Source organism: Seriola aureovittata, chromosome 18 (assembly GCF_021018895.1).
Source record: "Seriola aureovittata isolate HTS-2021-v1 ecotype China chromosome 18, ASM2101889v1, whole genome shotgun sequence".
NCBI lineage: Eukaryota > Metazoa > Chordata > Actinopteri > Carangiformes > Carangidae > Seriola > Seriola aureovittata.
Genome location: NC_079381.1, coordinates 5,920,469 through 5,937,264, shown reverse-complemented (window position 1 = coordinate 5,937,264; position 16,796 = coordinate 5,920,469). Strand labels below are relative to the sequence as shown.

Here is a 16,796-nt window from a genome sequence, read left to right as displayed (position 1 = left end):
GGACCTCGTCTTTCACCTCATGTATTTGTGAATTAGGTTAAAGTGTTGGGTGCACAGGCATGTAATGTGTGTGAGAGCAGCTTCCCTAAAGACGTGCAGAGAAAAGCAGGAGAAGGGCAGGCGGAGGCAGACACATTCAGCACATCACATGGGAATGTCAGTGTGTGCCTCGGCAGCCTGTACCTGCCACAGGACCTGGGGCCTTTTTTAATTAATCATCACACAGGATGAATAATTCAGCCATTATTGCTGGGAATAAATAGAAAGGCTGGTTTTCCTCCTGAGTTCCACCCAATCAGTTTCCATGTTTCCCTTAATAACCCTACAGTTTAGGGCCTGGCCTCAGGTAAACATATCTTCTAGCTGAGTGGCAGGATTTTGTAAACTAAACAAATAGTCCCTTGATTCAGCAGTTCTGGAAAGTTACTTCTTATACATTAGAGTCCTGGGGACATATATTATCATGCAAAATGATCACAGGTGATCTGCTGTTTGGACGCAGTCATCACTCTCCATTAGATCATTTTTTATGAGGAAACTGACAAACAGCCAGTTTGAAACTACTCAGTTACAAAGAAAGTCTTACAGACCTTATTATATTGCAAAGCCACTAAATCTCAAGGATGCACGGTGGTGAATCAGAAAACCAGGCTAATGGTCGTAATGCAGGGTAAGAAAATTCAAGCACCTACAATAGTGGAGATTTGTTGACAAAAAAAATGTAACAAACCTCCATTGGAAAGTGTATGCAATAATAAAACAGTGATTGCAAGATGCGGTAAGCTAATAAACTAACAGCTTCCTCTGTAGTGTCTGATAAAAAAGACAAAACTTGGAGGCCACGGTTGTATGCTGGGTGTAAGCTTGTGAAATGGTATGTGAGCAGCATCAACAAAGGAAGCAGCAAGTGTTTGCAGCAGTGTTTGGAGACGGTAACAACAATATTCCCTCCAAAACTGGATTTGACACCAGCTATTATGTGGACTTTTTCCAACATGGCACCTCCAAAGATTGCACAGAATAAACTGCACTTAACTTTGATGGATAAATCCAAACCCAGCAATCATATAGACATAGTTTGGAGCACACAGTCTGTGTAGTGTTGCCCACTAAGCCAATATCACAGGTAATCAATCCAATGAACACCAACAACACTCAAATTCAAGTATTTCTATTTCAATACCTTATAAATCAACAGCATGAGAGCATCATAATCTGCCAAACAACAATGAAGAGAAAACAGCCCAGCTCCTATAATTCATTATTAGTGTCAATACAAAAACAGCACACAGGTTTCAGACATTATAATAGGTCCTTTTCACTGCACACTTTTTAACTTGTCATGATAGGAAAAAAACACAGGTGTTAACAATAATGATATTAATTAAAGATGGCTCTTTTACACATACTGCAAGTGTAAGTAAGTTATGACAATGCGACAGTGAGTCAGTATACACAACACAGGACCCTGAAACTGAAGCAGCTAGATGAAATTCAACCTTCATTAATATTATTAATTACACCTGTGACTGACTTGTCAACATGACGGCTGTAAAAAGGCCTGTAACAGCAGAAATTAACAACCAACAAACACGATTCAGTGACTGAACAGTGCTAAGATCCACTCAATACACATGACACCACAAGTAGCATTTAAGCTAGTTGCTTACCTTGTTCAGGTGAGGCCAGACACAGCTGATGTTAAATCCGTCTTTTACAGGACACGTTTTCTACACAAAACAGGAAACTCCAGCTTTCCCTCCCAGTGGCGCTTGAAGACTGTTGGCAAAAAAGTTTTATGTTTGAAAGCTACACAGAGAACAGCAGTAGCGACAAACCAGGTAATTTATCTGCGGAGTTTCTACGTTATCCTCGCGCGCCATGCTCAAAACACCGGCCGGGTCTTCGACCATTTAAATAGTCACGTGCACTGGATTTAGCCAACGTTGCCAAAATAGAGTAGCACACTGAACTGAAACATAACATATTACTAAATTACCACAGTACAGCGGGGTGAATTAAAATGTGTTTGTGGTGCTCATAGCGCCAAAAAATATCATTTAATAAATTCAGTAGTAGTGTCTCTTTCCAGAAACAACAGCTGCCATTATTCTGTATTATACACAGAACAGCAGACTGCTTTCCAAAGGAAAACAGCTGTTCACAGGTCACGTGTTCAATAGGCAATTGGGTCTGAGACTACTATCTTATTAAAGTGAATGGGACAATGGTCTGAGACTTTTGTCCTGTCCACATCGGGGATGATTCACATGTGGGTTTTCCCATGTGACTTTCTCCTTCTGGTCTAAAAGAATTTCTGTCAACTGTCTGATTTTGTCTGTTGATACTGTAACCTTAGTTATCACAAATAATGATAAGAGGCCATTCATTCTGTATAACAAATGCCAGTTGTTGTTTTTTTTTGATAAATACTGTTTGAAATTAAATGAATTAAAATGAATGTGGTTATTTATTCTCTATTATAGACATGTGGATGACAGATGCCAGATTTTTTTTCAGCAATTCAGTATTAAATAGAATATTTACAGAAACATAAATCAAGTCTGATCAAAGACACCCTTGTCCTACTGTTATTTTTGACCAGTGATCACTGGCTTCCTTCTGCCCTACAGTCTGTTAAAACAGTTCACAGCATGTACGGTTATTCTTCCATTGAAGAGCTCCCTCTGATCCTGACATCTTATCACCTTGACCTTTATCAGGTGACTGAACATCCCTGAGGGGAGCTAAATAAAAGCCCAGCACTGTGTTTCCTACTGATACCACTGATGTGATATCAATAGTTTTGTCATTGAGAGGTGGATTTGCTGTTGCTCTGCTGGTGTATGAATCCCTACACATCTCACAGAATTGCCTTTTAGAGGCTGTCAGGATGTATAAAGGGGGAAGGGAGGCTTCCTCATCCCTTCCCGCCCCAAGGACAGCATGGGGGGGCAGAAGAGCACTGATTGAGAGCAACACCTGTCAGGTGAGGCTTTCGCAGTTGACAGCGCAGAATGAGCGCCAAGTCGACTGCTATGACTGCTAATCTCTGACGTGGCAACCTGCCGGGCTCTGCCAGTCTCCAGAGGGAGAGCGCCAGGAGCCCGAGCGCCGAGGCTTTTCTAGGTCTGCAGTCCTGCTAATGTCTCCCTGAACAGAATGAACCACGCTGATATGCTCTAAATACATTTCATTATCATCATCATGATTATATCACTAATTGTGTGTACTCGGTAATGTGCTGCAGCAGCCCCCTCCTGGGAGGTGTCTGAGAGACTGAATGATTAAAACATGTATGATGAACCATGCATCAAAACGTCCCTGCGGGCTTCCTCACAAGATACATGTAAGCAGCTCCACTGACACTCAGAGTGAGCAAACAGCAGAGGATGTGGTCTACTGAGGGCTGAAGGGCTGAGGAGGAACCTGCAGGCAATAACAAGACGGCAGGTGGATATTAGAGATGCAGGGGATTGACCTGAGCTGACCCCATCCATATCCATAAACCCACACTACATAACCTGTATGCCTTCAGACATGACTCCAGTGCAGCCTAAATAATTCCACTACCACACAATAAGTAAACCAAAGGCTGAGGTTCAAATCATGGCTGGGCTTCTTTGGCCTGCACGGTGGTTTGCTTCCATCTTTATGTGTGGTTGACAGGAGATGATAAAGTTTTTGTGACAGCATTTGATGAATGTTTAATCCAACATTCATACATCCCGGGCTGGGATTGGGTCCCCAGTCAAAATCCACCAAAGACACACAGCAGGTGTGTGAAATATTCATTCACTACATGCTTCATTAAGAATGAAACATACCATGGTCCCCGTTCATTTATTCATTTCGATTATCGAAACAAAAGACAGAAAAATGAGAGATTAAAACATGGTGGGTGCGCTATTCTATATTTGTCTCACAGATTTGTAACAATTTGTTTTGTGACAAATAACTGTGCCTGTTGAAATCCCGCTGTCATCTTGCTGAGAGTCAGGCAGCTACTGCGAGAGGAGCTTTCATGTGAGGGCTGTAACAAATCACTCTGCCTGGGACTCTCCAGCTCTGCATTCGACTGCAGCAGTTTGACCTTTGACCGGTTCAGGAGCGTCTGGTGACTCGTCGCATAAAGCATCCTGATATATATCTGAGCTATCAACTGTGGATGGGACAGTTTTCATATTTTTTTTATTAATTAACGATGAAATATGACAGTTAATGATCTCTCTTGGTGACAAGTGACCGCAGTCAGACAGATGAAATGACTGATGTTGTGCCTGTCAGGGACTGTACTCATTCTTTATTTCTCTCAGAGTGGTGAATGTGTCATTGTTGAATGCCAGTGCTGCTTCAACACAGATCTACCCTCTTTGAATTGATGTGTCACATAGATTACAAAATTTCCCCATGGAGATCATTAAAGTTTAATCTAATCTAATCTAATTAAAACAAGGATGTGCAAGTCCTGACACATTGGCCAAGGCTGAATGTGCTGTTTTGTTCTGAGACATTATGTCTTTGCCAAAGTCAGAGCACGATCACTACTCCACATAAAACAAAGAAAATGTGGTTTTAACTTGAAACTCGAAATAACCAACAAAGGCTTTACACATTAATTTGACTTAAAAAAAAATTTCAACAAGGTATGTCACTGTTATTTAACGTGGTTAAGATTCTTTTGATTAAATTATTAGTCACTAGCACATATGAATGAATATAATATATATAATAATCATTTTAGTTTAATTGGCTTTATTATCAATGCATATCAATGGAAATACAATGTGCGGGAGTATAGCCTTTATTATTTTTCCCCTATTTAATTGTGGTTTGATGCTCACAAAAATGTGATGCAATGTAAGTATAAAGACAGTCAATAAAAACATGGTGTACAAAATGAAAAATATATAAATTGATAATATGCACAGAATGTTTGGGTAATTACAACGCTCATTAATAAAATCTGAGTAAGGTTATTGATTGTGATTACTTGAGATGCATGCTGACAGTCTGTCAGGGGTAATGGGCAGAATGATTGGCATTTAAGTGAAGTGAAGAATGACCCCAGGAATGATACACCTCTGTCATATTTTCACATTAATACTTTAGTGCATTCAGACAGTCTTCAGACACCATCGCTTTTCACATTTTGTTATGTTGCAGTCTTGTGCTAAAATTGTTTAAATTATTTTTTCCCCTCATCACTCTCCACTCATTATCCCATAATAACAAAGGGAAAACAGAATTTTAGAAATTTTTGCAAATTTATTAAAAGAAAAAAGTGAAACATCACATTGACATAAGTATTCAGAGTTTTTACGCAGTGCTTAGCTGAAGCACCTCTGGCAGCGGTTACAGCTTCCGGTCTTCTTGGGTGTGACGTGAGCAGTTTTCCTCACCTGGATTTGGGGATTTTCTGCCGTTCTTCTCTGCAGATCCTCTCAAGCTCTGTCAGGTTGGATGGGGCGTCGGTGGACGGCCATTTTCAGTTCTCTATGTTCCATTGAGTTCAACTCATTATTATAACTCCTTTAACAGCTATAATCGCAGCAAAAAAAGATTACATACATACATACATACATACATACATACATAATATTAGATAAGCAACAGATGAGGAAAGTTTATACAATTTGTACCTCGTCAATTTTCGGTTTTAGTGAAGGTCTCTTACACTTTGCAGAGATTCAATGGATTTAATCATGAACTGAAAATAGAGGATAATCTCATTATTAATTAGACTGTCAAACTGACTTGTTAGAAAAAACAATGTGACAAAATATAAGTAGGGATACATGTATATTTTCATGTCTATCATATATATCTATGCAGTAATTGGCAAATAACTAGAAGAGATAATTTGTCAATTTTTGGAAGCTATTTTTACTTCTATATAAATATATATTACTCATCCCAATAGCAAACTGGCATGACAGATGTAATCCCTATTGCTATTGACATTACTCACAGCGCACTATTTAACTCCGCGGAGGAAGTCCCTCCTTCTTTTACTCCCGCGCTCTCTGACATCACTTCCCTCGTACAGAAAACATGGCAGCCGCCAGTCTGGCAGATTCGGCGAGTTCACTGCCTAGAGATGTTGTCATCAAGACGGAACCAGAGATTGAGGGTGGTCCACTCTTGGGTTCCGAGGGAGTGTCGGTTAAGCGGGACCCTGTCGTCTCGCTCATGGCCCCGGTGAGCGGGCTGCAGCCGCTCTCCTGGTCGCAGGATCACCGCCTGGCCGTATGCACCACCAGCTCCCTGTCGGTGATGGAGCTGGTGTGCGATGTCCACACCAATAAACAGGACCTGATGCTGCACAGGACCTCCATCCCCGTCCCCACCGACGCAAACAGACTTCGGGTAAATGTCAATGTTCACATGTCTGCTCCGGAGGGTCAATAAGGTAAACAGGTCGACCCAGGACTCAGCTAACATTAGCTTAGCAAGTGCGCCTGATAGTAGAAACACAGCTAAGTTAGTAAACACTGGTCGTGTTGTGAACTGTCAAGTCGTCGACCGCATTCATAAACTTCTAATAATGGCTCTGCACGTAACAAATGTAATATTTTACATTAGATAAACAACAACCTTTGCTAAGCTAGTTAGTGCTGCCCTCATCCCTCCCTGCAGCTGCCATAACCAAAATAGATAGAAACAGCTCAAGAGATGTGACAACAATCTCCACATTTCACACTTATCATCTGCTCCTGGACCAGTTCACTCTCATTACATATTCATGAACTGACCTCAGCTTTTCTTTTAAAATTTCTCATCTCAGCTGCTAAACGGGAGGCAAAGGTAATAAGTCATCTACACATCAGTTATAGACTATAAAGTGTCATGAAGAGTTAATGACATAAGTGCCATAGACCAAGATGACTGATTTCAGATTTCTTGGTTTTCGCTTAAAGACATTTAATTTACAAAGTTATAAAACAGAGAAACCACAAATCATCACATTTATGAAGCTACAGACAATGAGAGATTAGCATTTTTGCTTAATAAACGAGTTAAACACTTCATTAATTAAATAAGCCAGTGTCTCAACCCTACAGTTAAGAGATGTAGTTCAATGATTTTAAAAGACCGTTACAGAAATGTACCATGATCATTATCTCTTTACCAACAGACTTCCTTTGAAGTGTATTTAATCATGTCACTGTTACCAGCTGTTATATATTTTTTTGTTTCTACCTGAGTTCTTGAATTGATGATGTTACTGGGTTGTTAAATCCATGATTGCTGAGAGGGAGGCTGACTTTGTTGAGATGAAAACTGTCAAGTTGAGCCCAAATCAAAAGCTGCCAATTAATTATTGTAGCAATTTAAACAGGCATGAGACAGAATCAGGAAACTGTTCTGGACACTGAGGCATGTGGACGCCTAACTTTGCCTCATTAGGTACCAGAACCGATTCTTGTTTTAAGATAATCAGTATTCTTCCTTGTCTGTGAGACTGTGAGAGATTTAGTTTCCAGCTAAAACACCAAATTCAGGTCTCTAGATGTTATGCAAAAATGGTCAAAAGTATTGAATAAACAGTCCTGGGGCACAACCCTGACTTTAATATTTTTAAAAAGTTGGCCTTCCCTTTAGGTAAAAAGCATCAGTCCAAAACTTTAAAAACTGAATTGGATAAAAACTGTCTTGCCTACATAATTTACATACAGATGTAAGTCAAATCTATGTAGCGTTTTAGCCAAAGAGGGACAATTGATTGAAATGACCTGATTAATTATAGTACAGTGTTTTCCTTACACCATATGTCAGTGTTAAGCAAATAGCAGCCCGTGGGCCAAATCTGGCCCTTCACTGAAAATATTCGTCCCCCTAGCAAAAGGTTAAGTTTTCCCTTTTGTAGTTTGCATCAAAACTTTCGCATAACTTTTCACAAATCTATTCTAGCATCTAATTATAATCACTGATTTGCATTTCAAACACAAATAGGTGGCAGTCTAATAGACAAAGGGGCTGATTAAAAAATGTCTTTTAAGGCAACAACAACAACAGCACTTTCATTTAACTGTAAATAAAAAATGTGACTGTGGATAATCATCAATTCAAGTCCTGTAGTAAAATACAAAACTTACATCTGTTTATGCAAGTCATTTCTTCTGCCATGTTAATATAAGCTGCCGTAACACCTGAAAAATGACATCTGCCCTTGGATACAGTATTAAAACAACCAGGTTCATTTATTTATTTATTTAAAGATAAATAAATAAAAAATGAAATATTCAAAAACCAAATCATGTAAGGAAAAAATGTCAACATACAGTACTGACTAAAAACTGTCAGCCCTCCATCTGACAAAGACTGGCCACATTGCTGACCCCTGTCAGATATAAAGTAAAGTCATCAGTATTTGCAACAAGCCAATAAATAATAATAATAGTTAATAAGTAACACAAGTGTGTCTGAAGAACACACAGGTGATTACAAAACGACATCTGTGAGTGGGTTGTAACGGTGTAACTATCGGTGTACTTGTCAAGCAACTCATGTAAACATGCCTTAGAAGCGCAGCCAAGCTAGTACTCACTCGTGTGCTATTAGTTTGGCAGGGGAGGATGTTTCTGTATTTTCATTATTTACTAAACTGAAAGAAAGATAATTAAAGTGATGGAATACAAATGTTGATGCAAAGGGAAACTGCAAAACTGTTTTGCTCCGGTAAATATGTCTCTGCGCAGCTGCTCTAGTGTGTAAACATGATTGTTTATAGGTTGGTCTCCACTCCAAAAATCCACTTGGCAGATGAAATATTGGACGGAGCTGAATTTAATAATCCACTAGACACAGTGACAGAAGGGTAAAGTTGGTTTTCTGCTGTCATTTATAGATATGGTTAACTGTTTGTCAATAGGAGGGTTAGTGAGCTGGGAGCAGACGACAGCATTCAGAGTCGCTGTCACAAAGTACATGATTTTATGCTGAGTACTAGTTGATCCAACTTGTTTGGCAGTGATGCACTTTTGTCCTGTTCATCCTGCACTTAATACTCTATACATGAAATGTACTTAGATTAATGCCTTTGGGTTTCAGCCAGTGTAACCCAAAGCTGACACTTAGCGGTGTAGAGATGCTGCACAAGAGTTGCACAACACATGTTCAGATTCCTTGCTATTTTTCAATGGTTAAAAAAACAGCTCCTATGATTTAGAGCAGTGGTTCTCAAAATGGGCTCCGGGACCCCCAGGGGATCCTGTGGGTCCCCAGCAAAATTATATATATAATCCCATCCATAAGTAAGACAGGGACCGAATGTATGAATATTGTGGTCATGGGTTTCAAACACTTTTCGTAAGAAAACATGCAAAAGCAAAAATCTTATCAAATCCTTGCTCTGATTTGTGTCAGTGTAGCGGCCCTTGATGTCAAAACGTTTGAGAACCACTGATTTAGAGTATTTCAAAGTGTTTCGGAGATGATGATTTTTAATTTTTCGAATTATTTGTCATCTTTCAACAAAACTCAAGTGTAGTCTCTAATAATCCAGCTTCAAATATTGTATCACTTGTAGTTTGGATGTACCCTGAAATGAGTTGCAAACTTATCTTAACCCTAATTATTGCTTTGATCTTTGTCTTTTAACTTTTAAGGTGGGACCGGCAGCTGAACAAGCCCAAGTGATGGAGAAGTTCTGCACACATCCGGACCCCTCTGTAAGGCAAGTGTTCCTGGCCGACAAAGTGATGAACCCGTCAATAGGAGTGCACAAAGGGATAAAGTATGCCAGTTGGTCTCCGTTAGGTTGTGAATCTAGTGGACGTTGTTTGCTCGCTTGCCTGACACTTGACCATAGACTTACCATTCACAACAGCCACAAGCGCCTCGAGTGGAACATGCTGGTTGACCTCACCAAAAAGTACAGCGAGAGGCTAAAGGAGCGAGGCTATGCCAAAAAAGACAACAAGCCGCCGCAGGCTAACCTGCTGGACTTTGAGGAGCTGCAGCGGCGTTTCCATATGCAGACGCCTCTGAGGATGGAGTGGTCGAGCGTTTACACAATCAAACAGGTTCAGCCGGACAACGCGTGCATAGATGTGGAGATGGTGCTCCTGGCTGTCTTAATGGAAAACGGTGACCTTGTTCTGTGGAAGTTTGTGTTGCCGTTTCTAAACGGGGCAGACGTCGTGTTCTATGACATCATCGAATCAGGTGTGAGCAGACCCAGCAACTTGGCGTGGTGGGAGTATGAAAACGCGGATCGCAGGATGAGCGGCCTCATCATCGGCAGTGAGGTGGGACCTGTCAAGATCATGCCGGTCAGCCTGTCTGGAGTGAAGGGCTACTTCACCCTCCGACACCCTGTCATCCTCTGGAAGGAGTGCGACGAGATCGCTGTGGAAAACATCAAATGCGTCCCGATGATCCACCCGATCCATAAATCCAGCTGCAGCCTCATCGTCGCCTCACGCGGCTGCTACGTCTTCTGGTGCTTGCTCCTGATTTCACCGGCTGGACTGAATGTACACAACTCTCACGTGGCGGGGCTTCACTCGCTCCCTGTGGTCTCGCTAGCGGTCAGTCATCATGGCGTTGCAGTGTACACATGTTCCTTAGACGGGTGGATAAAAAAGCTGACGCCAACATTTACTGAGAATACTCTGATTTTCAAACAAGAGGACATGCTGCAACCAGAAAACCTAACAAGCCGGCGGATACACGGGATTGCCGTTAGCCGCAACGGAGCGTATATTGCGATGGTGAGCACACAGGGTATCGTGGACAGCTACCATCCAATGAACAGGACCTACCAGGTTCACTTTGTGACCCTGAAAACACCAGAAATGGCAGCAACGCTGCTGCTCAAGTCTCCCACACAGAACTTGTACAAAATGGCCGACCTGCTTGATATTGTGAGGTGGCAAATTTTGAAAAACAAGTGTATCCCTGCGTCACTGCTGGAGGAGCTTGATCAAAAGATCCAGGAAGTAGACTCGCCCTATTTGTGGCGTTTCAAGCTCTTTCTGGTACGTGTACTTTACCAGTCCCTACAGTCCCCTCCTACAGATCATCGCTTGAAACCGACACATGAGGTGAACAAGGTGTTAGTGAGGGACGAGGAAGACGGAGAGGAGGAAGAGGATGATGGGCAAGAGGAAGGTGAGTCTGGTGGAGTAAAATCAGAGAAGGATGAGAATCAGGAGGAGCAGAAGGCGGAGGTGCAGGCGTGGATTAATGCTGTGGAGACGCACCTGATGAGAGAAAACATGAAGAAGGTGCTGGGAGTGGTGTACCTCAACACCTGGATTGCTCAGAACACCAGCATACCCACCTGTGGCCTGGTGGAGTACCTCGCCAAAGACACTAACGACAGAGCCTCAGAGGTAAAACTCAGTGACTCCCCTGGTAATTATTCACTTCAGCTTCTTACCATGAACTCCCTGCTCAGATTCAGTGATACTCATACAGTCCAACGTATTGCAGCTGCACAGTGTACACTGAAAGCACAGAGTGAGTGACGCCAGTGCAGTTAAGCATTAATACCTGCTTTAAGAAAATGGCCTGAATCACAGCTTTACTCTAAAAGTGACAATGTAACTTTAGAAAAAGAAAATGTCGATACATTCTCTTAAAAAGGACCTTACAACCTGACACTATGAGCATTTCATTTTTTTGTAAATATCTGTTTTAGGGTTGAGCCGATGATCTCGGTGATCGAAGATCATCAGAACGATCGCTGATTGGTCATGCCTCTTTGCAAAGACAATATTTGACTTGTTTTCCAATTAATGTAATAATTTATCATTTGTAGTATTATATTAATACTAAATTAAATTTGCCTGCCACAGTTTATAACCACATATAACAAGTCTTCATAACATGCCCCTACCCACCCCATCCACCCCCGCCCCGATCGTATCGGCTTTTGACAATTTCACGGGATGATCGGACTATGGTTAAGATCGTGCAACCCTAATCTGTTTATGACAAGTGCATCAATGCATCACATTAATGTTGGTCCTTTGTGTGCCACCAAAACAGGGTGACCTGTGGTATCTGGCCCCAAGGCCCTGTTCAGACCTTTAACATGCATCTTGGTCGTGATGTAATCACAAGTGGACAGCTCTATGTCAGTTTACACCTGGCCTGCATCCCCAGTGACCACTTGTGATCGGGTCTGACTTCCCTGCTGTATACGCAGATAAACACATACATCATATCTGTTCACAAAGACCAAATCTGTTGTTTTCTCTAACTGGTGGGAGGCAGCAAAGCACTTTCTGGAAATTGATAAAAGAAGAAGAAATCAAAAACAGTACAGACTGAGTCCCAATGTGTCCTGGACGCATTAACAGCTGCACTTCAAGCGGTCCACTTGTGACTGGGTTTCCCAAGATGCATGTTAATACCGGGTCTGCACAGGGCTAAGACGGTTGCAGCAGATCTTTTAAGTTCTGTGAGCTGCACAGATCAGACTTGTTGCATCACACCCCCCAAACTCCCTGACGCCAGTTCGTAGTTTGTCTGTCCTTAGGCCACTGTCAGTGGGTCAATTCATATTGTCATGCACTGTTGTTATGAGATGGTCAGTTATCCGCCTCATCAGTGAGTGGTCATGTTTGGGCTCATCAGTGGTAAAGTGACGTATGTGTCAGCAGGTGAAGGTGCAGACGCAGTACAGCAGATCAGCTCTGATTTTAATGTGTTATATCAGCTTGAAATAAACATGTTTTAGCCTTTATGAGATTGGCACTAAACTCACATTCATGCTGTCTTCTCTGCTACCATTATTAAATGAATTCAGTGTATTTGCCTTCACTTACACCCTCTGGCTCTGTGTGTGTGTGTGTGTGTGTGTGTGTGTGTGTGTGTGTGTGTGTGTGTGTCTGTGTGTCTGTGTGTGTCTCTGTCATCCTCCTCAGGTCCTGATTGGCCACATCAAGAACAAGATGAACAAGCAGACGTTCTCAGAGCGCTGCAGCCTGTGTCAGGCCGTGCTGCCCTTCACCGACCACAAACAAGCCATCTGCACAAACGGTCACATGTGGCTCCGGTACACTGATTATTTCTTGATTTTTCTCCAAGTTTAAATCTAATCCACTAAATATGCTTTTTATTAGCTTTAGCCTCGCAGGAAGCGTAGGTGCTCGGCTGGTTCAGACGCCACAGTTGAGCCTGACAGTCAGGACATGAATTGAATCTTAATGCCACATGCGCTTCTTTGACGGTTTATTTATCTTCACAGAGCAGTAATCAAGCCTCCCACCTCTTGATATTTACCCATGCGCCACTCTCATCGTCTCATAAATATCGTCTGTCAAACACTTCTCCTGCCTTCTTGCTAGCAAGGATGTGGTGCTTCTGGTGGGCACTGAGAGGGAAGTCTGTGCCCGTCAGTTGTACCTCAGTGCTGTTTCTGCTCTACGTGTGTGTGTGTGTGTGTGTGTGTGTGTGTGAGTGTGTGCGTGTGCGTGCGTGTGCGTGCATGTGTGTGTGTATACATGTCTCTGTCCCTGCCAGCCCAGCTCTCTAATGCCTTTCTCCCGGTTTCCTCCAGGTGTGTGTTGTCATACCAGGCCTGCCAGACGCTGACGTTCAGACGTTGCCTCCTGCTGGATAGCATAGCCAGACTGCCAAAGCCTGAGGGTAAGCGCCACTTTCCATCTCCCTCCACCTCCATTTCACAGTCACACTCTCGATCAGCCGTCTCCTCCTGTCACCTTCAACGTCAGCCTTCATCCCACTCTGCCGCTCAGATCATCGCTTGACATTTCGGATCTCGAGTCAGTTGAAAACGTAATACTGAAAAACATGAATGATTATTGAAACGAGAGGGTTTTTTTTTTTTTTTTTCCTTCTCTAAAAGTGTTTATGAGAAAGCAGGAAGTTCAGTCTTATCTCGTTTTCTTGGCTTGAAGCGTTTGTCACTTCTGTCTCATTACGTCGACATTTTGGAAGAATGGCAGGCGTTTATTTCTCATCTTAGCCTGGGAACTATGAGCACTGTTGCAGGAGTAAATGATCTTTGTGTGACTTTTATTCAGTTTGGTCACAAAATTACGTTCTATGAATTTTTTTCAGACCTTTACTCAAATATTTGCTTTTTGCTTGTGAACTACTGGATGATTTTACGCGTTCAGGCCGATAAAAAATGTTGAATGTTGAATGTCGGGGCGTCGTAAGCAGACACAACCTTCGTTTTAAGGACTCAGACGCCAAACCAGAGAAGTAAACCAGGTTGTACTTACAGCTTTCTGCAGCCTGGTCTCTAGCGAGCCACCGAGCGTCTCTCCTGTGTGACCGGTGACAGGCTTTCAGCCGAACACTCAGTCACACTGGACAGCGGTCGACGATGTTGCACCGGTGTCGGTTTCTAAACTAGTTCAGCCAACTTCACTATAGCACTCGGCACCAGAGCTGAGAGCGTCGGGGCAGTGCACGGACACGTGTTGCTCTGCCCTCTGTTCATTTTTTAAGTTCGGTCATTTTCTCTCTTTTAGGCAGGGCTCAGTTTATAAAAGTTGATGTTCTGTCATGATGTTATCCTGCTTTACTCTGTGAACAATGACGCAGCAAAAAATGTGTGTGTGGACTCTTGGACTTCTTGACTTATGATCTGAGTCATCATCGTGTAGGGGGGCGGCCCCACAGATTAATATATAATGCATGTAAACCCACTGTCCAGTTACCTGACCTCTCTCTGAGATGTACTCGAATGTTGTAGATAATGAATATGTTATATTTGAATATATTTTATCAGTACATGACACTTTTATTTAAGTTTTCTGACATTTGTTCTGCAGCACGTCTGTCATTAACACATAATTAATGCATTATTATTTAGAACAGCACTGGGTGTCATTTCAGATCCATCCTGATGCCAACAATATACAATATTTTAAGGTGATATTATTAGTTACTAAATGCTATGTGATTAATTAAGGAACCGTGAATCGCCATGGTTTTATGTGGTGCTTTAAAAAAACCAAACAAACATACTAACAGCAGGTTTAGGACCAGCTGTGTGGTTCCTGCAGTGATTACAGTATGGTGGGAAAAACGTTGTACTCTTCCCAGTGTTTGAGGTTTGGATTCATCTGACTGCTACATGCATCGCAGACCAGTCTTGCCTGAGCGCCTGAGGCACGGCTCTCCTGGTCATTCCAGCCTATCGGAGCTAAACACTGACGGCTCTGTGCAGTTTTGGCATCTGTCAGAATCACCATCATCCCAGCTCCTGTCTGAAAACATCTCACAGCTGTTTGTGCTCTTCTGTGTTTGGGTGAACCACGTGTGGCAGTTATGAACTTTTACTGAATTGAATATTTTTCAGATTTGGACGATGTTACGTTGCTGGTTCGACTATCAGTAAAAGTAATGGGTTTTTTTTTTGGGGGGGGGAGGTGTCAAACGTAGGTGTTACATAAATATTTTGGTCACGTCATATAGAAACAGGAGGTGTTTAAAAGAAATAGGGCAATTAATTAACAATTAATCGAAATATTATCAAAATCACAGTATGGCTAGGAGCTGCAATTTTTTGATAAAAGTAAAATATGTCACAAGAAACCACAAATGAAGCGTTGTGGTGATACACGCCCTGGCCTCAGCTAATATTCCATGATCATCTTCATCATTTTTGTATTTCTTTTAAAAATGAAATACAAAAATGACCATTCCAGCTGAATCGTAGTTCATATCGCATAAGTCGGCCACAACGATCACAGAACAGAATATATATATATATATATATATATATATATACCATGTACATTTATTTAATTCCTTTAATTCCTTGTTCACGTGCGGCGTGTAGAGCGTTCTGCTGGACATAATTACTGTAAATATTGGGACTGTTGGTCTGATGATGATTATATTGTAGTTGTACAGTTTTTTTCCTGCACTTTGAGAGAAAAAGTCATTTTTTCATTGACTGGTCCGACGTGAAACATTTTTTTTAAACACCCTCATGGCTTTCTTGTGTGAAGGCGCTCAGTCCAGACTTGTTGGAAATGTTATGGTCCAACCTACTAAGACTGCTGTAAGGACTTTTACATAACAAACTGCAGTCTGAAAAAGTCTTATATATTGTGCAACCTTCAGTACAAACACCTTCAGTTTTTCTTTGCCTGCAGATCCAGAGTGGATAAAGAAGATACTGCAGGCGCCGTGCACGCTCTGTGACTCGCCCATGATCTAGAGCTGAACGATTGGAGGAACCTCAGGGCTTCCCTGCGACCTTCAGAGCTGCCTCCTCTGACGCAGGGTCCAATTTTTGTCAGACATCACTGCTACAATTTTTTATTTCATGTATTTTGTTCACCTTTTTATTACTTTATTTTGGTATCTTAAAAGTGCAAATAAAAGGCTTTGATTATACGTTCAGGCTCTTATTTCCTCACGAGTGCAGCCTACAAAGTGTGCAGAGAAGCTGTTTCCCCCTGCCGCAGTTTTAAATTAATATTTTACTGAGGTAAAACAGTTTGGAGTCAAACTTTACAGATTTCTTTATTTTCCCTCCCTCTAAAATTAATTCCCAGTCAGACACAGTGTTTGCACAAGGGTGCAAAGAAACAAAGTTTAAAATGTGGTTATATGTGGAGGTTTTTATTATTCAGTAGGACTTCAGGGCACCATAAATAAGCTCCCTCATTTTCCTTCTGTTGACTATATTTCTGAACCTTTGGTGTAGTTTTTATTGCAAGTAAGTGGAACTTACTCTGCTAGTCCTATTTTAGTGAGTTTTTTTTTCTTCTTCTTTTTTGAGTGCAACAAATAATACACTCTGAATTATACATACTGTGGAAAAAAAACTCAACATACCTACTTTAATTGGC

The 16,796-nt window shown here is 41.7% G+C and overlaps 1 protein-coding gene across 1 annotated transcript; it reads left to right on the top strand.

Moving 5' to 3' along the window:
* Positions 1-6,032: 6,032 nt before the first annotated feature.
* On the top strand, positions 6,033-16,338 carry gtf3c4 (general transcription factor IIIC, polypeptide 4). The gene is made up of 5 exons (XM_056404428.1): positions 6,033-6,369; positions 9,612-11,342; positions 12,882-13,012; positions 13,517-13,605; positions 16,095-16,338. The coding sequence occupies exons 1-5, from the start codon at positions 6,055-6,057 to the stop codon at positions 16,157-16,159; spliced, it is 2,331 nt and encodes a 776-aa protein (XP_056260403.1). The 5' UTR covers positions 6,033-6,054; the 3' UTR covers positions 16,160-16,338.
* Positions 16,339-16,796: the final 458 nt, after the last annotated feature.

Excerpts from the sequence above, each read along its gene's own strand:
- gtf3c4 (XM_056404428.1), top strand. The coding sequence starts at position 6,055 with ATGGCAGCCGCCAGTCTGGCAGATTCGGCGAGTTCACTGCCTAGAGAT. Across the intron at positions 11,343-12,881 it reads CTAACGACAGAGCCTCAGAG|GTCCTGATTGGCCACATCAA; the intron begins GTAAAACTCAGT and ends CATCCTCCTCAG. Across the intron at positions 13,013-13,516 it reads AACGGTCACATGTGGCTCCG|GTGTGTGTTGTCATACCAGG; the intron begins GTACACTGATTA and ends GGTTTCCTCCAG.